This window comes from Bos grunniens, chromosome 19 (assembly GCF_055505025.1).
Source record: "Bos grunniens cultivar Pamir isolate PY7600 chromosome 19, Bosgru_T2T1.0, whole genome shotgun sequence".
NCBI classification, from domain to species: domain Eukaryota; kingdom Metazoa; phylum Chordata; class Mammalia; order Artiodactyla; family Bovidae; genus Bos; species Bos grunniens.
This window is the reverse complement of record NC_141183.1, coordinates 14288118-14307797: the sequence shown is the minus strand read 5'-3', so window position 1 is coordinate 14307797 and position 19680 is coordinate 14288118. Positions and strand designations below refer to the sequence as shown.

The 19680-nt window shown below is 43.7% G+C and overlaps 1 protein-coding gene across 38 annotated transcripts in view; it reads right to left on the bottom strand.

Annotated features, from left to right (window-relative positions):
- The window catches only part of BPTF (bromodomain PHD finger transcription factor), a 132947-nt gene extending 121559 nt beyond the window's left edge, over positions 1-11388 (bottom strand). For all 38 annotated transcript variants that reach the window (XM_086356849.1, XM_086356855.1, XM_086356867.1 and 35 more), the window contains exon 1: positions 10540-11388. In XM_086356849.1, the coding sequence (XP_086212975.1) occupies positions 10540-11167 (628 nt within the window). In that variant the 5' untranslated portion in view covers positions 11168-11388. The remainder of the gene's footprint in view (positions 1-10539) is intronic.
- Positions 11389-19680: the final 8292 nt, after the last annotated feature.

Sequence of the window (19680 nt, the reverse complement as noted above, 5' to 3'; positions counted from 1 at the left end):
GCTTCGGGAAACTATATAGCATAAATAATTATTATGTTAGCTGAACTTTCGAAATTTAGTAACAAGAAAACCACTCAGTGAAAAACGGCAAAATATTTCAGCAGACACTTCACCAATGATTTTCTTCACAGCAAAGAAGCACGTGAAAAGATGCTCAGCATTACCATTAGGGAAATGCAAATTAAAACCATAATGAAATATAACTCTGTGACCCCATGGACTGTAGCCCATCAGGCTCCTCTGTCCATGGGGATTTTCCAGGCAAGAATACTGAAGTGGGTTGCCATGCCCTCCTCCAGCAGATCTTCACAACCAAGGGATTGAACTCAGGTCTCCCGCACTGCAGGCGGATTCTTTACCGTCTGAGCCACCAGGGAAGCCCTGAAACATACCACTATACACCTATTAGAATGGCTAGAACCTTCATCCATTGCTGGTGAGGATGCAAAATGTTTAACTGGAAATGCTTAACTAGAAAAGAGTTTGGGGCTTCCCTGGTGGCTAAGTGGTCAAGAGTCTGCCTGTCATTGCTGGGGACACGGGTTCAATTCCTGACCTGGGAGGATCCCACATGCCACAGAGCAGCTAGGTCCACGCACCACAACTTCCTGAGCCTGTGCTCTAGACTTCAAGAGCTGCAGCTACTGAGCCCGAGTGCCGCAACAACTGAAGTCTGAGCTAGAGCCTGTGCTCCAGAACAAGAGCAGCGCCCGCTCACCGCGACTGGAGGAAAAGCTAGAGCAGTAACGAAGGCCCAGCACTGCCAAAAATAAATAAATAAAAATTATTTTTAAAAAAGAAAACAGTTTGGCAGTTTCTTAGGAAGTTAAAATACGCTTAGCATACAACCCTGTGATTCCACTCCTCTTTACCCGTAAAAAAGGAAAACTTACGTTTACACAAAAACCTCTAAGTGAATGTTTAGAGCAGTTTTATTTATAATCTCCAAAACCTAAAAACAACTCAGTTCAGTTCAGTCGCTCAGTCGTGTCCGATTCTCTGCGACCCCATGAATCGCAGCACTCCAGGCCTCCCTGTCCATCACCATCTCCCAGAGTTCACTCAGACTCACATCCATCGAGTCGGTGATGCCATCCAGCCATCTCATCCTCTGTCGTCCCCTTCTCCTCCTGCCCCCAATCCCTCCCAGCATCAGAGTCTTCCAATGAGTCAACTCTTCACATGAGGTGGCCAAAGTACTGGAGTTTCAGCTTTAGCATCAGTCCTTCCAAAGAACACCCAGGGCTGATCTCCTTTAACAACTCAAATGTTCTTAAATGGGTGAATGGATAAACCAACTGTGGTATATTCATATAATGAAATACCTAGTTGGCAACAAAAAGGAATGACCAAGACACAAGCCATATCTTGGATAAACCTCAAATGCATTATACTCGGTAAAAGAAGCCAGACTCAGAAAGCTAGATAGGTTGTAATCCTATTTATATGATATTCAGGGAAAGGCAAAACTGCAGGGACAGAAAATAGATCAGTGTGGCCTGGGGTGAGGGAGAGGAGTTGACTACTGGAGCACAGTTTAGGTGAGGTGATGGAACTGTTCTGTATTTCATGGTAGTAGTGGTTACATGACTATTTATTTGCTAAAACCTAAAGAGTCAAAACTGTACACTAAAAATGGTGAACTTACTATATATAAGTTGCACTTTAGTATTTTTTTTAAATTATCAATAATGAGAAACAAAAGATACTGTGTAAACAAACAGGATGCAAAGGAACACAGAAAATAGTTTTTAGAAATTAAACATCTGACAGCTGAAATAAAAACTGATTTAATAGAAAGCTCAGAAGAGAAAATCTCCCAGAAAGCAGACCAAATTGACAACCAGATAAAAAGAATTGAAAAAGATAAGAAATTTTACATGAACAGTCTAAAATTCCTAACATCTAACTAAAGAGAAGTTCAACAAAAGAACAGATCAAATTTGGGGGAAAATTAGCAAATAATAAAGACATTTTCTCAGAACTAAAGAGTATGAGTCTGCAGATTAAAAGGGCCCACCAAGTACCCGGGCAGAATGAGTGAAAAAGAGCCACATCAAGGGATATGCAGTCCCTTTAACTTCAGAGTACTGGGGACCATGAAAAGAGCCTAAAAGCTTTGTTGCTGTTCGGTCACTTAAGTTTTGTCTGACTCTTTGCAACCCCACAGACTGCAGCACGCCAGGCTTCCCTGTCCTTCACTATCTCCTGGAGTTTGCTCAAACTCGTATCTATTGAGTCGGTGATGCCATCCAACCATCTCATCCTGTCGCCCCCTTCTCCTCCTGCCTTCAATCTTTCCCAGCATCAGGGTCTTTTCAAATGAGTCAGCTCACCGCATCAGGTAGCCAAAGTATTGGAGCTTCAGCTCCAGCATCAGTCCTTCCAATGAGTATTCAGGGTCGATTTCCTTTAGGATTGACTGGTTTGATCTCCTTGCCGTCCAAGGGACTCTCAAGAGTCTTCTCCAGCACCACAATTCAAAAGTATTAATTCTTCAGTGCTCAGCCTTCTTTATGGTCCAACTCTTATATCCGTACATAAACTACTGAAAAAATCATAGCTTTGACTATACAGAACTCTGTCGGCAAAGTGATGTCTCTGCTTTTTAATACACTGTCTACGTTTGTCATAACTTTTCTTCCAAGGAGCAAACGTCTTTTAATTTTGTGGCTCCAGTCACCGTCCACAGTGATTTTGGAGGGATAAAAACAGGTCAGACATGAGGTAATCAGGATGGCCCTTCACCTCACAACAGCAATCCTCGATGCTGGAGCACACCAAAGCAAACCTTTCAGTGAAAGTGCTTTTTTAAATTTAGAACCCTACCCCCTGCCAAATTCTTTACCAAGGATTAGAACTGAAAAGGGCATTTTCAGATACATAATGATTTTAAAAAAAAACAAGTTTATTTATCATGCACCCACTCCTAGGAAGCAACTAGAGATTGTGCTGAAACAGACAAGTAAACCAAGGGGGCGGTAGGACCCAAGAAACAGAATCAACAGAGAAAGCAGCACAAAAAAGTTTCAGGAAACCCCCCGGCAGTGCAGCAGGCTAGTGTTCACTGCCGGGACCAGGTCCACTCCCTAGTCAGGGAACTATGATCCCACAGACTGACTGTGTGGCATGGCTAAAAAGAGAAGAAGAAACCAAGACATGGGAAAAGTTTGCTGTATATCAAGGGAAAACAATCAGTTTATTTCATCTTAGTCATAACTTCTAAAAAATATTACTAAGAACATGTTGCAGTAAATGGAATTAAACATGCACACACACACGTCCAATGGGTATCTTTGGTGGTGGGATTATAGATAATTTTCATTTTCATCTTTATATTATGTGTATTTTCCCAAAGGAATAAAACTGCACTGTTTTACAATTTTTCACTGCAATTTTTAAAAACAACTTGAGAACAGATGAGATCTCAGGGGAAGGAGGGACATAGTGAGAGGGCCAGGGGCTGGTTTGAAAACCTGGAAAACTGGGGTTTAAGGAAAAGGCAGAGGAAGATGTCTTGGAGAAGGAACTACCAGAGAGCTGATATTATCAAGAGCACTTTTTCTATTTTAACGGTAAATATCAGAAGCCAATGTATTTTTTATTATAGTTCTAGAATAAATCCGATGTTGGGTAAACTAAATGTTCTGAATGGGGAAGTTAAACGTTTAATAACCTTTTTAAAGGAGGGGGGGATAAAGCTCTAGTTTAACGTGCACTTTTACTTAAATGTGGTCTTCAAAATATTTTTCTACCCTGTGAGTCAACTGACAGTTTTCCTACAGAATAAAATACTACCTTGCTACACTGTAGGTAAGGTTCCTCTATTTTCACAGAATCTCAGCTTACAATTCAGGAACACATCAACAGACAAGAATAGCTACTATTTATTGAATCTTTACCCAGTACCAGGCACTGTTCTAGGCGTTTCACACACATTAAGCCATTCGGCTCTCACAACACACTGAATCCAGTACTACGGTATTTTACAAAAGAGGAAAGTGAGGTACAAAGACTTGAGCAAAATGCCCATCATCACAGAGCCCGGATTCATACGTTCATTCATTCATCCATGAGGATGGGTTCCAGGTCCTTCACGCTTTAATCTCTATGCTACATGCCACCTCTCTAGATCCTTGACATTCATAAAAGATTTACCTAGAATCCTGAGATTCTCATGTATCAAGATAGCCTAAGACTTCGTAGTGAGTTTATTTACACACGTGGGTGTCTCCAAAGCCTGCCACACGTGCTCACACTGACGGTGTGAAAATATGACTCCACTTACACTGCTCCTTCTCTGACAAATCTGGAATAAATTCTCCAAGCTGACCAAAAGCAATGCAAAAATCACAGATATTTTGGAAGACTTACAAACAAACTAGCTCTCATTCATCCTAAGAGAACTGTTTCAAAACAATTCCAAACAAAAAAAGTAAGTCTGGTTAAAGTGATTCTATTTAAATTGTATTTGTATCAAAAAAAAGTATTTGTAATTAGTCCAGCTATAACATTCCTAGGATATACCCAAGAGAAATGAACACATCTTGTCCAGACAAAAACCTATACATGAACATTAGCAGCAGTGTTACTCACTATAGCCAAAAAGTGGAAACAATTCAGATGCCCATGGAGTGATGAATGGATGAACAAAAAGTGGTATATCCATATAAAGGCATATTATTTAAATATAGTACTGTTACATGCTCCAAGATCCATGCACCTTGAAACCATTAATCTAAATGAAAGAAGTTATATATTGTATGATTTTTTTTCATAAGAAATTTCCATGAGAGACAAATCAACAGAAAATGAAAGTAGTGGTTGCCAGGAGATGGAGCAGGGGAGGCAGAGAACAAGGAGTGACTGCTGTGACTGTCACTGTTTCTTGTTGGGGTGATAAAAATATTCTGGAATTAGGTAGGGGTGATACATTCACAACTCCGTGAACACATTAAAAACCACTGAATAATACCTTTGTTTTAAAAGGTGAATTTTATGCTATGTATTCTGTATCTCAATAAAACTGCTATTTTAAAAATGCAACCTTTAGGGATTCCCCTGGTGGTTCAGTGGTTAAGAGTCTGCCTTTGAATGCAGGAGACAGAGGTTCAATCCCTGATCAGGGGTCCAAGATCAAACATGCCTTGGAGCAACTAAGCCTTTGCACCGTAGCCACAGAAGTCTGTATGCTGCAGCTAAGACTCGTGGCAGCCAAAGGAAGAAAATCAAAATTTAAAAAAAAAAGTGCAACTTTTAAAATGTTTTTGTATTTTTAAATGCAACTTTTATTCAATATTAGTTGAAAATAATTCAGCAATTCACATGTCCAATAAATGTTAGCTCTTACTGTTACTATTTTTTAAAATCATTCAGCAATCAAAAAACATTTGAGTAATGTAACTTAGTATCTAGAAAAATACATAAAAGAATTTGATATATACCAGTAGACAAAACAATTAAAACATTATCTTTAGCTATATGCACTTTAACTCCATCTGTATGATTTTACTTTCAATCTTTTCAAGTGCATTCTGTAAGTTTTTTCTTTTTAAGAAATGTTCTACCTCCTGAGGGTTATCATTTTAAAGGACTGAAAGCATGAAAAAAAAAATAGAAAAATAAGGGTCAGTGCTAAGCTAGTGCTAAATTATGAAGATGAGGCTCTAAGTGCCACAAGCAGGCATTCAGAGGAGAGAGATCAAGGTGATCATCAGTACTCTGGCAGGACTTCTAGGAAGAGATCCTCAGAGTGCGCTAAGGAGCAGGGAACGAGGGATCTACCCAGTGCAAAGACGGTATCTGCTAGGATCTGCCCCTGTCTTTGTTACCCAGACTACTGGTCTCCCATTACCCCCACCACCTTCTCACCCCCCACATCCCCACTCCAAGAATCTGCAGTCACAGGGAGGACGCAGTGTCCTGAAGAGGAAGAAACGGTGGACCTGAGGAAAGAAACCAGAGCTCCTGGCCTTAGTATCCCCAGTCCTGTTGCACACACACATTTCAATACCCAGCTCCACTTCCACTCATACCCCAGCAGAGTTCTGGGCCTGGGTGGTACACAAGACCATCTATCCCTGCATACCTTGGACATACCTCTCTACCACTCACAGATCACGTCGTCCAACTTTGTAATAACTCTCTGGGGCCCTCATTTTCTTTAATTCTCATGTTTAACCTCTTCAAGTACTGATACCTGCAAACAGATCTTACTAATTCCTCTTATAATCCTGAATACCTGTTGCTATTGAAAACGCTGCCATTCTTACAGAGGCCTATCTGATGAAGTCCTCTGTCTACACTTCTGATGCTGTCCAGGCTTGGAGAATTCTGAAGTACCTCCTGGACTAATGTTTCCATCCAGGGCTATAAAACCCATCCACATCCCCACCAGTTATCTGCCTTCTTTCAATCAGAACAGAAGCAACGCTAAATTTCCTGACATCCCACTGAAATCATATCCACTTGTTTCTATATCTTCTGACTGATCCTCAATAACCACAAGTGAAATAGATCTGAAATAGACTGGAGAGAAAAGAAAGGGCTTCCGGTGTCACCTCTCCATTAATTTTCTCAATTTGCAGAGGGGGAAGAGCTGGCTAAATCAGCGATTTAATAGTATCCGTGATTTAATGTGCTTTTGTTTCACGCTCCTTGCATAGTGCTGATAGGAATATAGCACATCCCTCAGGTGGTCCAGAAATGAAAAATGACTGAGGACCACTGATCTAGCCCAATCCTTACCCAACAGATGAGGGAGAGAGGAAAAATGCTGTAGCCCGGTTCTCTAACTACCGCCCAACAGTTTCTTATTCATATACTCAGGCTCTTGCTAGAGGAGGTTACTTAAGACTGCCCACACTTGAAAGTCAGTGCCCTGGTTTATGCTACTCCCTCCCTGCCTCTGTCCATCCTCACTAGCTACATGTCCATCCACACTGGCCACATCCCCATCCTCACTAGCCACATGCCCATCCCGGAAGCAGACATCCATACCAACTCCCCCATATAGCTTATGAGCCCGCCCTCCTTTAACTCTCCACAGTACTTTGTATCTATCTCACTGGTAGCAATCAGGAATCCCAAGCATACTGAAAAGATATTTGCTTGAAACTGGTGGGAATAAATATCGTCGAACGGGTAACAAATTCTTCTTCAGATAAATCGACAGTGCATTCATGGCACCTGTGCCACCCATCTCAACTGTCACAATCTTAGAGGACATAAATCACTAATTCTCCCAGGACAACACCAGGGCTTCTATTTTCTGAAGTCACCAGAAGTTCCGAATTTCAAAATTAACAGCTAAGTATTCTCATAAGTCCCACACAAGTTAAATGCAAGAACGGCTCTGTTTTAAAGTCTGACTTAACTTTCTTGAATTAGCAAACACTTGATTTCAAGCTACTGTCAGAATTTTACCAAATGCCTATGCAAAACATTTTCTATACAATTCTTCTCAATGTACCTCAAAAGTATGTCATAAAACCTACTGTCTGAAATAATTCTAACTTTTAACAATAAAAATACTAAAAGCCTTATGCAACCAAATGCTTTAAACTTAAGCAAAACTAGATGATTTCAAATTTTTATTAACAAGTTGCCATCCCTATAGTAACGTCTTTCATGTGAGGACCTTACATACCCATTTAAATTTTTTCTTCATTAAGAAGAAAACATTTCACCACCACTGAAAACTTGTTTAAATCTTTGGTTTTAGAAAACTAATCTAGTAACATCAACCAATGTCCTTGCATCAACAGGTATATTACCTACGAAGTACTCAATATATGAACAGATGAATGAGTAATTTCTTATACTAAGTATATAAGTATATCAAGTATAATTTCTTATTCTTATGTTAGTACTTAAGCCAACATTCTAGTTTACAAGACTTAATCAACTTACTCTAAATTACCAGGAAAGTATATTCCTCTTTTCAGTCTTGACAACATAGGTGGATTCGAATCCACCAAATGTATTTATTTATGAACTTCTGGGATATCTTAAACCAGTTCTAGACCATTTTTCCTTCCAAAGCATATACACACATATACACATTTATCTAGAAGTACACCGAATAAAACAAATGAAACAAGGGCTTAGCCTAAACAACTCACTATCATGAATTGTTATTCCAAGCAAGTGGACATATTCTAAAAGTTCAGGATGTAAAATGTATCATCTCTTTCACCATAATCTTGAGAAATAATGTTTCAAAAGTAAAACATCTAACAAGTTAACACCACATCTAATAAAGAAAGGAAAATGCCTGGCAAGCAATATGAAACAGCAGCTCAAAACACACTAACTCTGCTACTATAAACTGGTCAAACTATCAAAATCTAATTAGGCCAATTTTTTAGCTTCCCACATCCAAAATATTTAGGAATCATGGTACCCAATGGAGAATCAGCACAACTTCATCTATTACAAGTTCTCACCTACTAACAATCATTTGTCCAACCAACCTTCGATGAGCACCTGCAGTGTGCTCGAGGCACTGCTCTAGGGACTACAGGAGCTGGAAGATTAGTATAAGGATATATAACCCTTAATTTCACATCAAGGTGAAGCATACACAAGGTAGACTATGAATGTCATTGGAAAAAACAAAATATCATGGAAGTACTTAAAGATATAAGGATCTTTTTAAAAAAGGAAACCTAACCACAAAATTGTAGTTTAACAGCATATACACCACTCTCAACCCTAAATATTACTTGCTAAGCCTTCAAAGAGGAGTTAAAGTTAGCTGAACCACCCTGCCAAAACGCCTTAGCTCTGTCTAATCTGAGAAAACTTCCTCCAATAGTATAATTTACTCTCCACAAGTCTTTCAGTTCTGGGCTCCTGGTAGAAAAGACCACATGTGATTTCAGAAGGTAGAAATCATTACTATAAAAGATGCACTAAAAGTAAGTTGGCAAGAATGATGTGTAGTCCTTTCCACATACAAGACATACACACTTGACATCTGATTGATTCTCTTCATTCTCCTGCCAGCTCTCCCTCACTCCACCCCAAAGACAGGCAGATATTACTGTCAGGCAAAAGAAATTACCTTTTTCCTTTGCTGGGAGGACAAGCTAAATGGGCTTACATCTGACTTAATACTCATACTCCTCCAATGAGTATTTAAACACTTATTAAAAAAAAAAAAAAAGGCACATTTACATTTAACCACTTCTATTCCAGTCTCTCTCTTTTTTTTGTCTTTGTTGAAGTTTTTATTTGAGGGCTGGTCCAGTCTCTTTTAAAAACAAATGACACACCTTTATCACTGTAAGACTCTATTCCTTCATGAACTTTAATTCGGAAATGCTCTGAAAACTGGATTCTAATTTAGTTCAGATTTTAAAAAAATACAAAGGAAAAGACCTTGTAGGTTACTGCTATAAATTATGATTTTTTTTTTCACAATTCAGTAAACTGCAACTACGAATTTAATACACAGCAGCCATTGTGTGTATGTGTGTTTTTTAAATAAACAAAATGTATCTCAGCACCAGCGTAGAGAAGCTCTGTGAGAAAACAGGAGTCACCATGGAGAAATCAGGGAGGACTTATTACCCTCAGAAACAGAATGAAAAGAAAAAGTCATTTTGCATTAAATTTCCCTATACTTCTGTTGTGTGACTTGGAAGTTGGTCCAAAAGTTCATCTTCAGCAATTACGTCTGCATGATCAACCATACGTCTCTGCAACAGGTGACAGGAAACTGCATTTCTCAGGCAAAGGGATCAAATTAGTTAAGACGCAAGTTCCTGCGGTCTCTTATTTTGCATTTTACCAAAATGATATTGGAATCAGATAAAATAGCAAATTTGTTTTGGTTTTCTTTGGTTTTTCTTCTTTGCTTTTTAATCAGCCATTCACCAGCAACTGTTGCACAAGCCCATCAGCACTCAAGAATAAAAACACACACAGGACCAGATAAGGCTCCCCTACTAACCCAACTGATCCATTTCTTTAAGACAGTTTTAAAACCACACAGCTCGGGGTGTGAAGAGAAGCATGTTGTGTGTGTGTGTGTTTGTATGGCACAATCTGTCTGAGTCCTCCATTCCCTTTTTTTAGGAACCGATTATAGACGAAAAATCTAAAAGAAACCACATTAGAAATGCAAAGAGGTTTGCAAAAACAAGAAGCTTCTTTCATTCCAAAAAACCAAACCAAAACAAGGGAAGAAAAATGAATGCAATGGATATGTGTGTGCCAAAGTTTCAACTATGCCCGGTGGAGACACTGCACTGGCACACATTTTTAAGAGGAAAAAGAGGGGGTTGAGGGGAGCGAGCGAGCGAGCGAGCGTGTGGCCTGCGAACTGCAACAATGCAATCTCCATTTTGAACAATGCGCCTCTTTCCTCTTGTAAATCTAGTTTTTTGCCACTTGATGGGCCGTCGCATTTCCCCTCCGTTTGGGGACTGGGGGGAGGTGGGGGTGGGGGGAGACCAGAGAGGGAGTGAGCCAGGGGGAGGGAGGGGGGAGGAGGTGGGGAAGAAGTCTACAGCAACCGGGCTGGGTGGGTACCTGGAGTGCTGCTGTAGGTGCTATGGCTCCTGAAGCTGCTTTCCGTGCAGTAACTGGCGTCGTCGTCGTCGTCGTCTTCCATCTCCTCCGGATAGTCGGAGTCATCGTCGTCCTCCTCCATCTCATCCTCCTCCTCGTCCTCGGAATCCTGGGTCTCCTCGGCGTCGCCGTCCTCCTCCTCCTCCTCCTCCTCCGAGACCATGTCCTCCTCCTCCTCCTCCTCTTCGCTCTCGTGGTCATCGTACACCACTTTGTTGACGGCCCTCCGGGCCGGGGTGGTCCGGGCCAGGTGGCCGCCGCCGCCCCCGCCCCCTGTCCTGCCGCCCCCGCCTCCTCGCCCCCCCCGGCCCGGGGCGCTGGTGCTGGGGGGGGCCGGCGGCGGCGGCGGCGGCGGCGGCTTCCTCCGGCTACTGCTGCCCCCCCTGGGCGAGCTCAGCCGCGTCTTGGGCGCCACCTCAGCCTGGGCGGCGGCCCACCTGCCCCGGCTGCTGCCGCGGTGCCGCGAGCGGAGCCCCCCGATGGGTCCGGACGTGGGCGGCGGCGGCGGCGGCGGCGGCGGGGCCGGGGCGCAGCGCTCCGCAGCGGGAGCCGCGGGCTGCTTGGGCGGCCTGCCCCGCCGGCCCCTCATGTCGGAGCTGAGGCGGGGGGGAGAAGGGAAAGCGGAGGGGGGAGGGGCGGGCGGAGGGGTGGCGGTGGGGGGCGCCGGGGCCGGGTGGGGAGGCCCGCGGGGCCGGGCGGGAGGGGCCCGGCCGGCGGAAGCGGGTGGAGGGAGAAGGCTCAATCCGAATTGCTGGGGCCCCACTCCGGATCGCCTTCAGCCGCCATCTTGTTTCTTCCCTCTCGCTCGGTGACTGGGGGAACCGACAGCGGCCGCAGGCCCGGAGCGCGGTCACGTGAGCTGCGCCGCCGACGAGCCTGGGACGGAGCGAGGCCGCGCGGCGGCCGCTAGGGGGAGTGCGGGAGCGCCGGGTCGGGGGCGGGGAGCCCGGGGCGCCTCCGCGCGGCTTGGCTAGACCGCGGCCGCCGGCGGCTGTGAGGAGAGGGGCGCTCCCTCGCGAAGTGCCCCGTGTCGAAGGCCTCGGGAGTCTAAACTCACGGGGCGTCCTTCCCGCGTGTCCTCTTCCCCGGCTAGGAGACGAGGGCAGGGAAGCCCCAAATTTGTCCCCGTCTTGTCCCCTTGGGGGAAATGATGCTGAGAGAGCCAGAGGGTATCGCGCCGCGGCGGGGCGGGGCGAGGGGCTGTGCAACTCCAGCGACAGAAGGGACAAGGTGAGAGCCAGCAACGGAGGGAAGTTACCTGGGGACTGTGAGACGAGCCCCCAGAACTGTGAAACTCCGAACGCTTGGCTCGTGAGGGTCCAGGAATTGATCCCAATGACAGCTGCTGGGGTGGGGAGGGGTTGGAGGGGGCGCTGTGCTAGAAGCCCCGCCCTAAGCTGCCAGACCCTGAGGGAGGGTCGCTCTGAGACTCGGGATAAAATCCCCTCCCAAAAAGCCTTTGATAAACTTCAGAAAGCAACCATATTCCAGCCTCCTCCACCTTTGCCAGTGTCCCAGCTAGAAACTCGACCACCTCAGAAAGAGCTTTCTAATTTCTTCCTTGCTGTAGAAAGGATAACTTCTGTCCTTATACCTACTTTAAAATGTTGGATGTTTGAGTTATAGGGAGATAATTTTAATCTCTACCTGACAAGTAACAAAGTCTCGGCTAAACCCAGGGGACGAATCATGAGGATGAAATTTTAGGCATCCCGGGACCAAAGCTGGGCTTCTCTCGTAGCTCAGTTGGTAAAGACTGCCCGCAATGCAGGAGACCCGGGTTTGATCCCTGGGTCAGGAAGACTCCCCTGGAGAAGGAAATGGCAACCCACTCCAGTATTCTTGCCTGGAGAAACCCATGGACAGAGGAGCCGGGCAGGTTACAGGCCATGGGCTCACAAAGAGCTTGACACGACTTAGCGACTAAAACCACCACCCACCAGGGACCAAAACAGGGAGACAACTTGCAGTGGTCTGGGGCTAAGACCCAGACTGTATTTTATAATGTATTAATATTTATTGAAACATGTGACCACAAAGAAGTGATTTGTGTTAACAGGATTTGTGTTAACAGTTAACAGGATTCTGTCCACCAAGTGAAGTATTACAGTGGAGTTAGAAGGATAGAATGCATACGTGAAATGAAAATGAACATACAAGCATTAATGGCCAAATTCACTTATTCAATTTATTAATAGTTCCATTGAGCGACAAGGGTGGCAAACTTATATGCCTTCAGAAACCATGTAATTAATGAAAGTAAATCAAGTAAGCAAGGTGTGGATTTTTCACAGATGGAAGTGCCTTTGTTTGAAGAGGGCAGCTTTGGGAATGTGGCCTGAAATGGTCAGATCTTCAGATTTTTTTAAGAGAAGCTACACATGTGCATTGCACACGAATCTTTTGGTTTTTAAATGTTGACAACTGTCAATGAAAAAAATATACTTCAGATTAATCAAAATGAATGCAGTTCATCTATAGCCCAGAACCTACAAGTCTGCAACCTGTATCCTGCACTATTTAAAGTACAGTGCTAGGACTAGAGAAACCCACAGGAAAGCAAGGAAGATTCAGCACAATCAAAAATAAAGACTACATTTGTAAAATAAATAAGTACAGTGCTAGGGACTTTCCTGGTGGTACAGTGGAAGAGAATCCCCCTGCTAATGCAGAGGACATGGGTTCAATCCCTGGTCTAGGAAGATTCTAGAAACCACGGTATAGCTAAGCCCATGCACCAAAACTACTGAGCCCACATGCTGCAATTAATGAAGCCCCTCTGCCTAGCTCCACAAGAGAAGCCAGTAATGAGAAGCCCGTGAGCTGAAATGAAGAGCAGCCCCCACTTACCACAGCTAGAGAACGTCAAAATAAATTATTAAAAAAAAATACAGGGGACACAGGTCTATGGCTGGTCCAGGAAGATCTCATGCCTTGGGGCTCCTAAGCCCGTGCACCACAACTGCTGAGGCCCGGGCACCCTAGGGCCCGTGCTCTGCAACAAGAGAAGTCACCACAATGAGAAGCCCACACACCACAACTAGAGAGAAGCCCCCGCTCTTGCAGCAACCAAGACCCAGCACAGCCAAAAATAAATTTTTTTTAAGTACAATGCTAGGTACTTAAATACAAAGATATTTAAAATGGTGACAGCCTTCAGAGCCTACAATCTAATTGCAGAGGAAACATATTTTAAGATAGATTCTCATTATTATAAGTGATCTAGAGATGATGTAAAGTATATGGGAGAAGGCGTGTCGGTTATATGAAATACTATGCCATTTTATATAAAGACTTGAGCATGCTTGGATTTTGTTATTTGGGGGTGGGAGGGTGTGGGGAGAGCTGTCCTAGAACCAATTTCCTGAGGATACCCAGGGACTATTGTAAATAGAATCCTAGCTCTCAGGCTCTTAGCTTCCAGCTGCTTCAGTAGGCATGCATTCTCTGTCATTCCACGGTTTCCTAAAGTCAGATGCTTCTGGTTGTTGGGGTTCACAGTGGGGTCAGTGAATCTGATCAGACAGCCAGTTTCTTACTTCACTGTAAAGTTAGTTCCTTAGTCAGATGCTGTTATGGACTAAATGTCTGTGTCTCCACAAAATTCGCAAGGTGAAATCCTCCCCGCGAGTGTGATATATTAGGATATGGTGTCTTTGAGAGGTAATTGGGATTAGGCGAGACTGTGAGGGTGGAGCCCTCATGAATGGGAATATTGCCCTCATAAGATTATGATAGAGCCTGCTTCCCATCTCTGCTCTGTGTGTGAGCAGAGCATCTCACACACCATCTCTGCGTGTGAGGATATAATGAGAAACAGGTAGTCTGCAGACTGAAAGGGGGCTCTCGCTAGAACCCAAACACACTGGCATCCTGATCCCAGACTTCCTGCTTCCAGATAGTGAGAAATAGATTTCTGTGGTTAATAAGCCACCCAGCCTATGGTAATTTGTGATAACAGTCTGAACTAAGACAGATGCCATAATGTATAAGATACCATGGTGGTGAATAAGGTATTCAGTAAACCCATTTAAGACGAGGATGGTAAAAGCATAGCTGGTAGGGGGGAAAAAAAGAAATTCAGTGTAGACCCCTTTCCAATGAGGTTGACTCACTGTACCTACCATGATAGAATTAATACATGATAGTGATTCCTTCTATTAATAAAACGGGCATTCTGCAGTGGGAACGGTCAGATACTCCTTGTCGAGAAGCATGTGATGAGCTCGTGACTCCAATAAGCAGGCTAGGGTTGACTAGGAAAGAGCTTCATCCACCTGATCAGTCATCTTGTTCACTAATTTATTAGGGCTTCTTTAGCAGTGGAGACATTTTGATAAATATTCATATAGGATGCAATTACCCTCACTTCCTAAGTCTATTTTAAAAGGTTTATCTATGTCTATATCCTCTCTCCCAGACTGCCTTGTCACCAGCCTAAGTCCCTACCCACCGGGCCCATGAATTGGTATAGTCTTTCTCAAGGAAAAGAGAACCCAAGAGTACAGCTCACAGCTTATGCCACTTCCAGGACCATTTTCAAGACCACCTCCAACTGCAGCTAGAACACTTTAGCAGTCCACTCCCAGCTGATACCATCTGTTACACCAAGTTCAAATGTCTTGCTTAGTCACCTAGTCACGGGAGTTTCCATAAAGCCATGGATGTGACTTGAGAGAGGAGCGGTGGTAAAATGGGAATACAGGAATATCTCATTTTATCACGCTTCACTTTACCATGCTTTGCAGTATAGATACTGTTTTTACAAATTGAAGGCCAATGTGGCAAGTAGCTGGTATGTCAGCTCCCACAAAGTGGGCTAATTCCATCTGAGAGGGACTGTAGGTTGGGTGAGATACAACACAGAGAAGTGAACGTGCTTTAACTTGGACTTGGGTAACTTGGAGAATGATGTATTACAGACCTGCAGTTAAGACTCAGAAAGTCAGCCCAGGAGCTGGTTTAGGAAGGAAGACATTAGCTCTGTGACCTTATACAAGTCACCCTGACTGGGCCCCAGTTTCCTCATATACAAGTTAAGGGGGCTGGATTAGATCTGTGCTTTACAACCCTTTCACATTACAGCACTCACTGAAAATTAGAAGGGCTTAATGAGTGTGATAAAATATTATAATGAAAATTGAAAATATAGCATTCACAAGTGAAAGTCGCTCAGTTGTGTCCGACTCTTTTTGACCCCATTTACTATACAGTCCATGGAATTCTCCAGGCCAGAATACTGGAGTGGGGAGCCTTTCCCTTCTCCAGGGGATCTTCCCAACCCAGGGATCAAACCCAAGTCTCCCGCATTGCAGGCAGATTCTTTACTAGCTGAGCCACAAGGAAAGCCCAAGAATACTGGAGAAAACAATAAATAGAGAATTTGTTAACACTTTACAAAAAAATATTTTTGTTAAATGAGAAACTTGAATCCTGGTATCTAATTTCATATTCTCAGCTTTGTGTTTTAAATAGCTCATTCCTGGTTGAGACTCTTGAACAGTGATCTCATTAAATGACAAGAAACTGCAGCAGTAGGTGATACAAAGAAATTTAAACCATCTTCTATAACCACTCATTTCCAACAGTAGAAATTATATTGAAGTTATGTTTAATGCTCTCCCTTTTCTTTCATTGACAAACGTGCTGATAAAATTTCTTGTGGATTTTCGATCCAATCAGACTTGTTCATAGCTAGTATTTCAAAACAATGATGAAGCCCCCACTTACAGGACACAGACACTTTTACAATAGTCACTTCACAGTTTGGACATCATTTGTGGCACATCAGCCACAAATAGACAAAATTATCCAACATAGAAGTATGTGAAGATGGAGTTTCTGAGCTGTGAGCACCAGAATCCCCACCACACACACTCACTTATTCACAGCTTCCTACCTGCCAGATTGCTTCTTGGGGACCTGGGACACGAACTCCTCCAGCATCTCTATCTAGGTAATGATGTGCCCTGCATCTGGCCATCAATGATGGCCTCTTGCTCAGTCTCAGAAACAACCCCCACCCCCACCCGCCAGCCCCATGTAACACCATCAGAGGATGAGGCTGTAGTGAACAGGAGTCCAGAGGCTCCAGTCACTGTAGGGACTGGGAGGATGAACATCCCCGTCCCCCACCATCCAGACCTCATTCACTGTGCACTGGTGTGTGTCATAGCTCCCTGGTTCAGCAGGTCTGGATTAGACCGTCTCTATGGTTCTTTCCAATGCTAGCATCTATGATTATGATCCTGTGATGCTTCTTATTTAGGAGGCTGGATTTGGCTTACTGGTGGGAAAATGAGGTGGAAATATCTCGGAGACAGTTTGAAACGTGGACCCAAGCTCTCGCGAGGTTGAAACTGGAGGTATAATTTGGGAGCCAGCCTCACTGAGATGAAAACAGCTTCCCCAAGGATAAATTAAACTATGAAAGACAGGGCAGAGAAAAAAAAGAACACCTCATATAGACCTTGGAAAATCATTTGCATTTCAGAGATGGAAGAGAAGTCTATTCGATGATGTAGCAAATGTTCAGTCAGTACCAGCTTTGGAGTGAGGCATAGCCAAATGGAAGCTAAGCGCTGATTGAGGACTGTGTCCCAGACTTGCGAACCTCAAATCTAACTTTTCCTTGACTGCGTTGACCACTCTCCTCGGTTTCTTTTGTGGACTTATCTCCTTCCACCTCCTGGCTCCAATGGCATTATCCTCAGGCTTCTGTCCTACTTACACATTGCCTGGACACTCTCCCTGACTTCTGTGACTTCAGTCACCACCCAAGAAGCTCATGTTTTCCAAGCCATCATCTCTTGTCCAAACTTGTGCTCTGATCACCTCAAGCGATCATTTGATTAGTTTACTTACTTCCCTAGTACCAGAGATAAAAATCCTCTGAATTTAAACACAAATATTCTGCTCACCGTCAGTCCTCATTTAGGGAGGAACACAGCCTGGCTCCAGCTGAGAAAACAAATGTCATTTGGGCACCTAAATAAAATGCTTGCACCTTTGGAAGTATTCTGGGCATTGAGTTGGGGTCACCAAAGTGGGATCACCAACAAGATGGGGTCACAAACTTATCCCAATTTGCCAAGGACTTTCCCAATTTTAACACTTAAGAGTCTTGCATCCCAGGAAATCTCTCAGGTCCAGGCAAACGTGGTGGTTGGTACCCCCACCCCACCATGGAGGTATGCCCACTGTAAACAGAGAAGGTCTGGAAAGAATGACTAGGTCTATAAGTGTAGACATCTTATGAATACTGGAGTGGCTGGGGAAAGCAGACCTGGTCTAGCTACTCCCTAGGGCCCCTAGAACATTTGCAAAGGTCTGCAGGAGCAGGTGGGGGCAATGAGGCAGAGAAATTTGGGTACGAGTTAAACCCACAAGCTGGAGATGCCAGGGGACTTTTGGAATATAATTACATAGCCAAGATGACACCACATACACAATTTTGTCTTTTTTTTTTTTTTTTTGCCATGCAACTTGTGGGATCTTGGCTCCCTGACCAAGGGATCAAACCTGTGCCCCCTGAAGGGGAGGCACAGAGTTTTAACCACTGGGCCTCCAGGGCAGTCCCTGTCTAGGGCTTTTGTATCTGTAATTCTACAGTACACTTTCACAGTTTAATGGCTTCGTAATATTCCAAGAAGATTCTGAATTTTCTTCCATTTTTTTCCTATTACAAATAACACTTCGTGAATGTCTTTGTGCTAAAAGGGTTTTCTGTATTAAAATGTTTTTCAACAGTAACTTAAAATTATCATTGATGGAACATATACATTTTGAGATATTATCTCATTTAATCCTCTATATTAAAGCACCTCTGTGGAGCAGATATTCTTTTCCTTAGGTAGGAATTGGAGCCCAGAGGCTATGTCATTTGCCCACAGCCAGTGCATGATGAAGCCAGGACGCGAAGCCAGCACCACTCTACATCTTTTTAAATATGCTGCTGATGAATTTTGATTAGTTCAGGGCCACACTGTTGCTTGCCTAGGTGTGCTGCACTGAGCCTCCTGAGCCTTGCGTGTGTATCTCTTTATTTCTGGTTGTATGCGTTGCCCAAGTCATCACGTGTGTCTCTCCTTTGCATTTCTCCCACTGTGTTGATTTAATATTTACTTGTTTACACATTTGTTCCACCTGCAAGCGGGGGAAGCACACCCCGAGAGTAGAAATGCACTTATGTATCTCCTCCCAACGTACCCAAGCAGAATGGAGTAGAGACGAGAGATTTGTTGTTGAATGTGCAGGAGGAGAATCAGTTGTAGTTTAAGAGTGAAGGATTATTACAGGATTGAAGGGACTGGAACATCTTGATGGGTGAGGACTGGTGGTCTTGTATGTGCTCAGGGAAGGTGACGTCTCAGGGGCTGGGAGGGAGGGAGGAAGGATTTGATCCAGGCAGACTAGCTAACTGGACTCCGGGAACAAGGAAAGCAAATCTAGGGATGTGAGAAGGTCCATGGATGCCTTAACTTACTCAGTATTTACAGAGCACCTACTGTATGCCTGAAGTATACGCAGTACTACTTTGGGCGGGGTGGAAAAGGCTTCTGTGGGGAGGCAACATTTTAGTTCTAATCTGAACACTAAAGAAGCCATCTGCTGAAGATCCGAAGAATGTTCTGGACAGAGTCTACCCAGCATGTTGGGGAAACAGTAACAAGACTAAATGTGTAGGGGCAACTCTAATCTGGGGCAGGTTTCTTGATCTCTATTTGTCATAGGTAAAATGGGGATGATAACCCCACTGTACCCATCTCAGGGTGGTTATGAGTATTAAATAAAAGAATGCACACGAGGAGCCCAGTACAGTGCCTACAACTTGGCAAACAATGAAGCTTAGGAATAATAGTAATCGTTATGATCCTATAATTATTTATTATTCTGTTAATAGAAGAACACTGAGAAGTGCATGCAAAGTCACGCAGAATCGTCCAGTGTTAATACTCAGGAGTTGGTCGGGCCTGGATTCAGCCCTGAGGCCACGACATAACAGTGTAATTTGCATTTTCTTTTACTTCTCTAAGCTGTAGTTTTCTCAGCTGTGAAACAAAAATAGTACTTATTGCATAGGATGGTTTAAGGACTAAATGA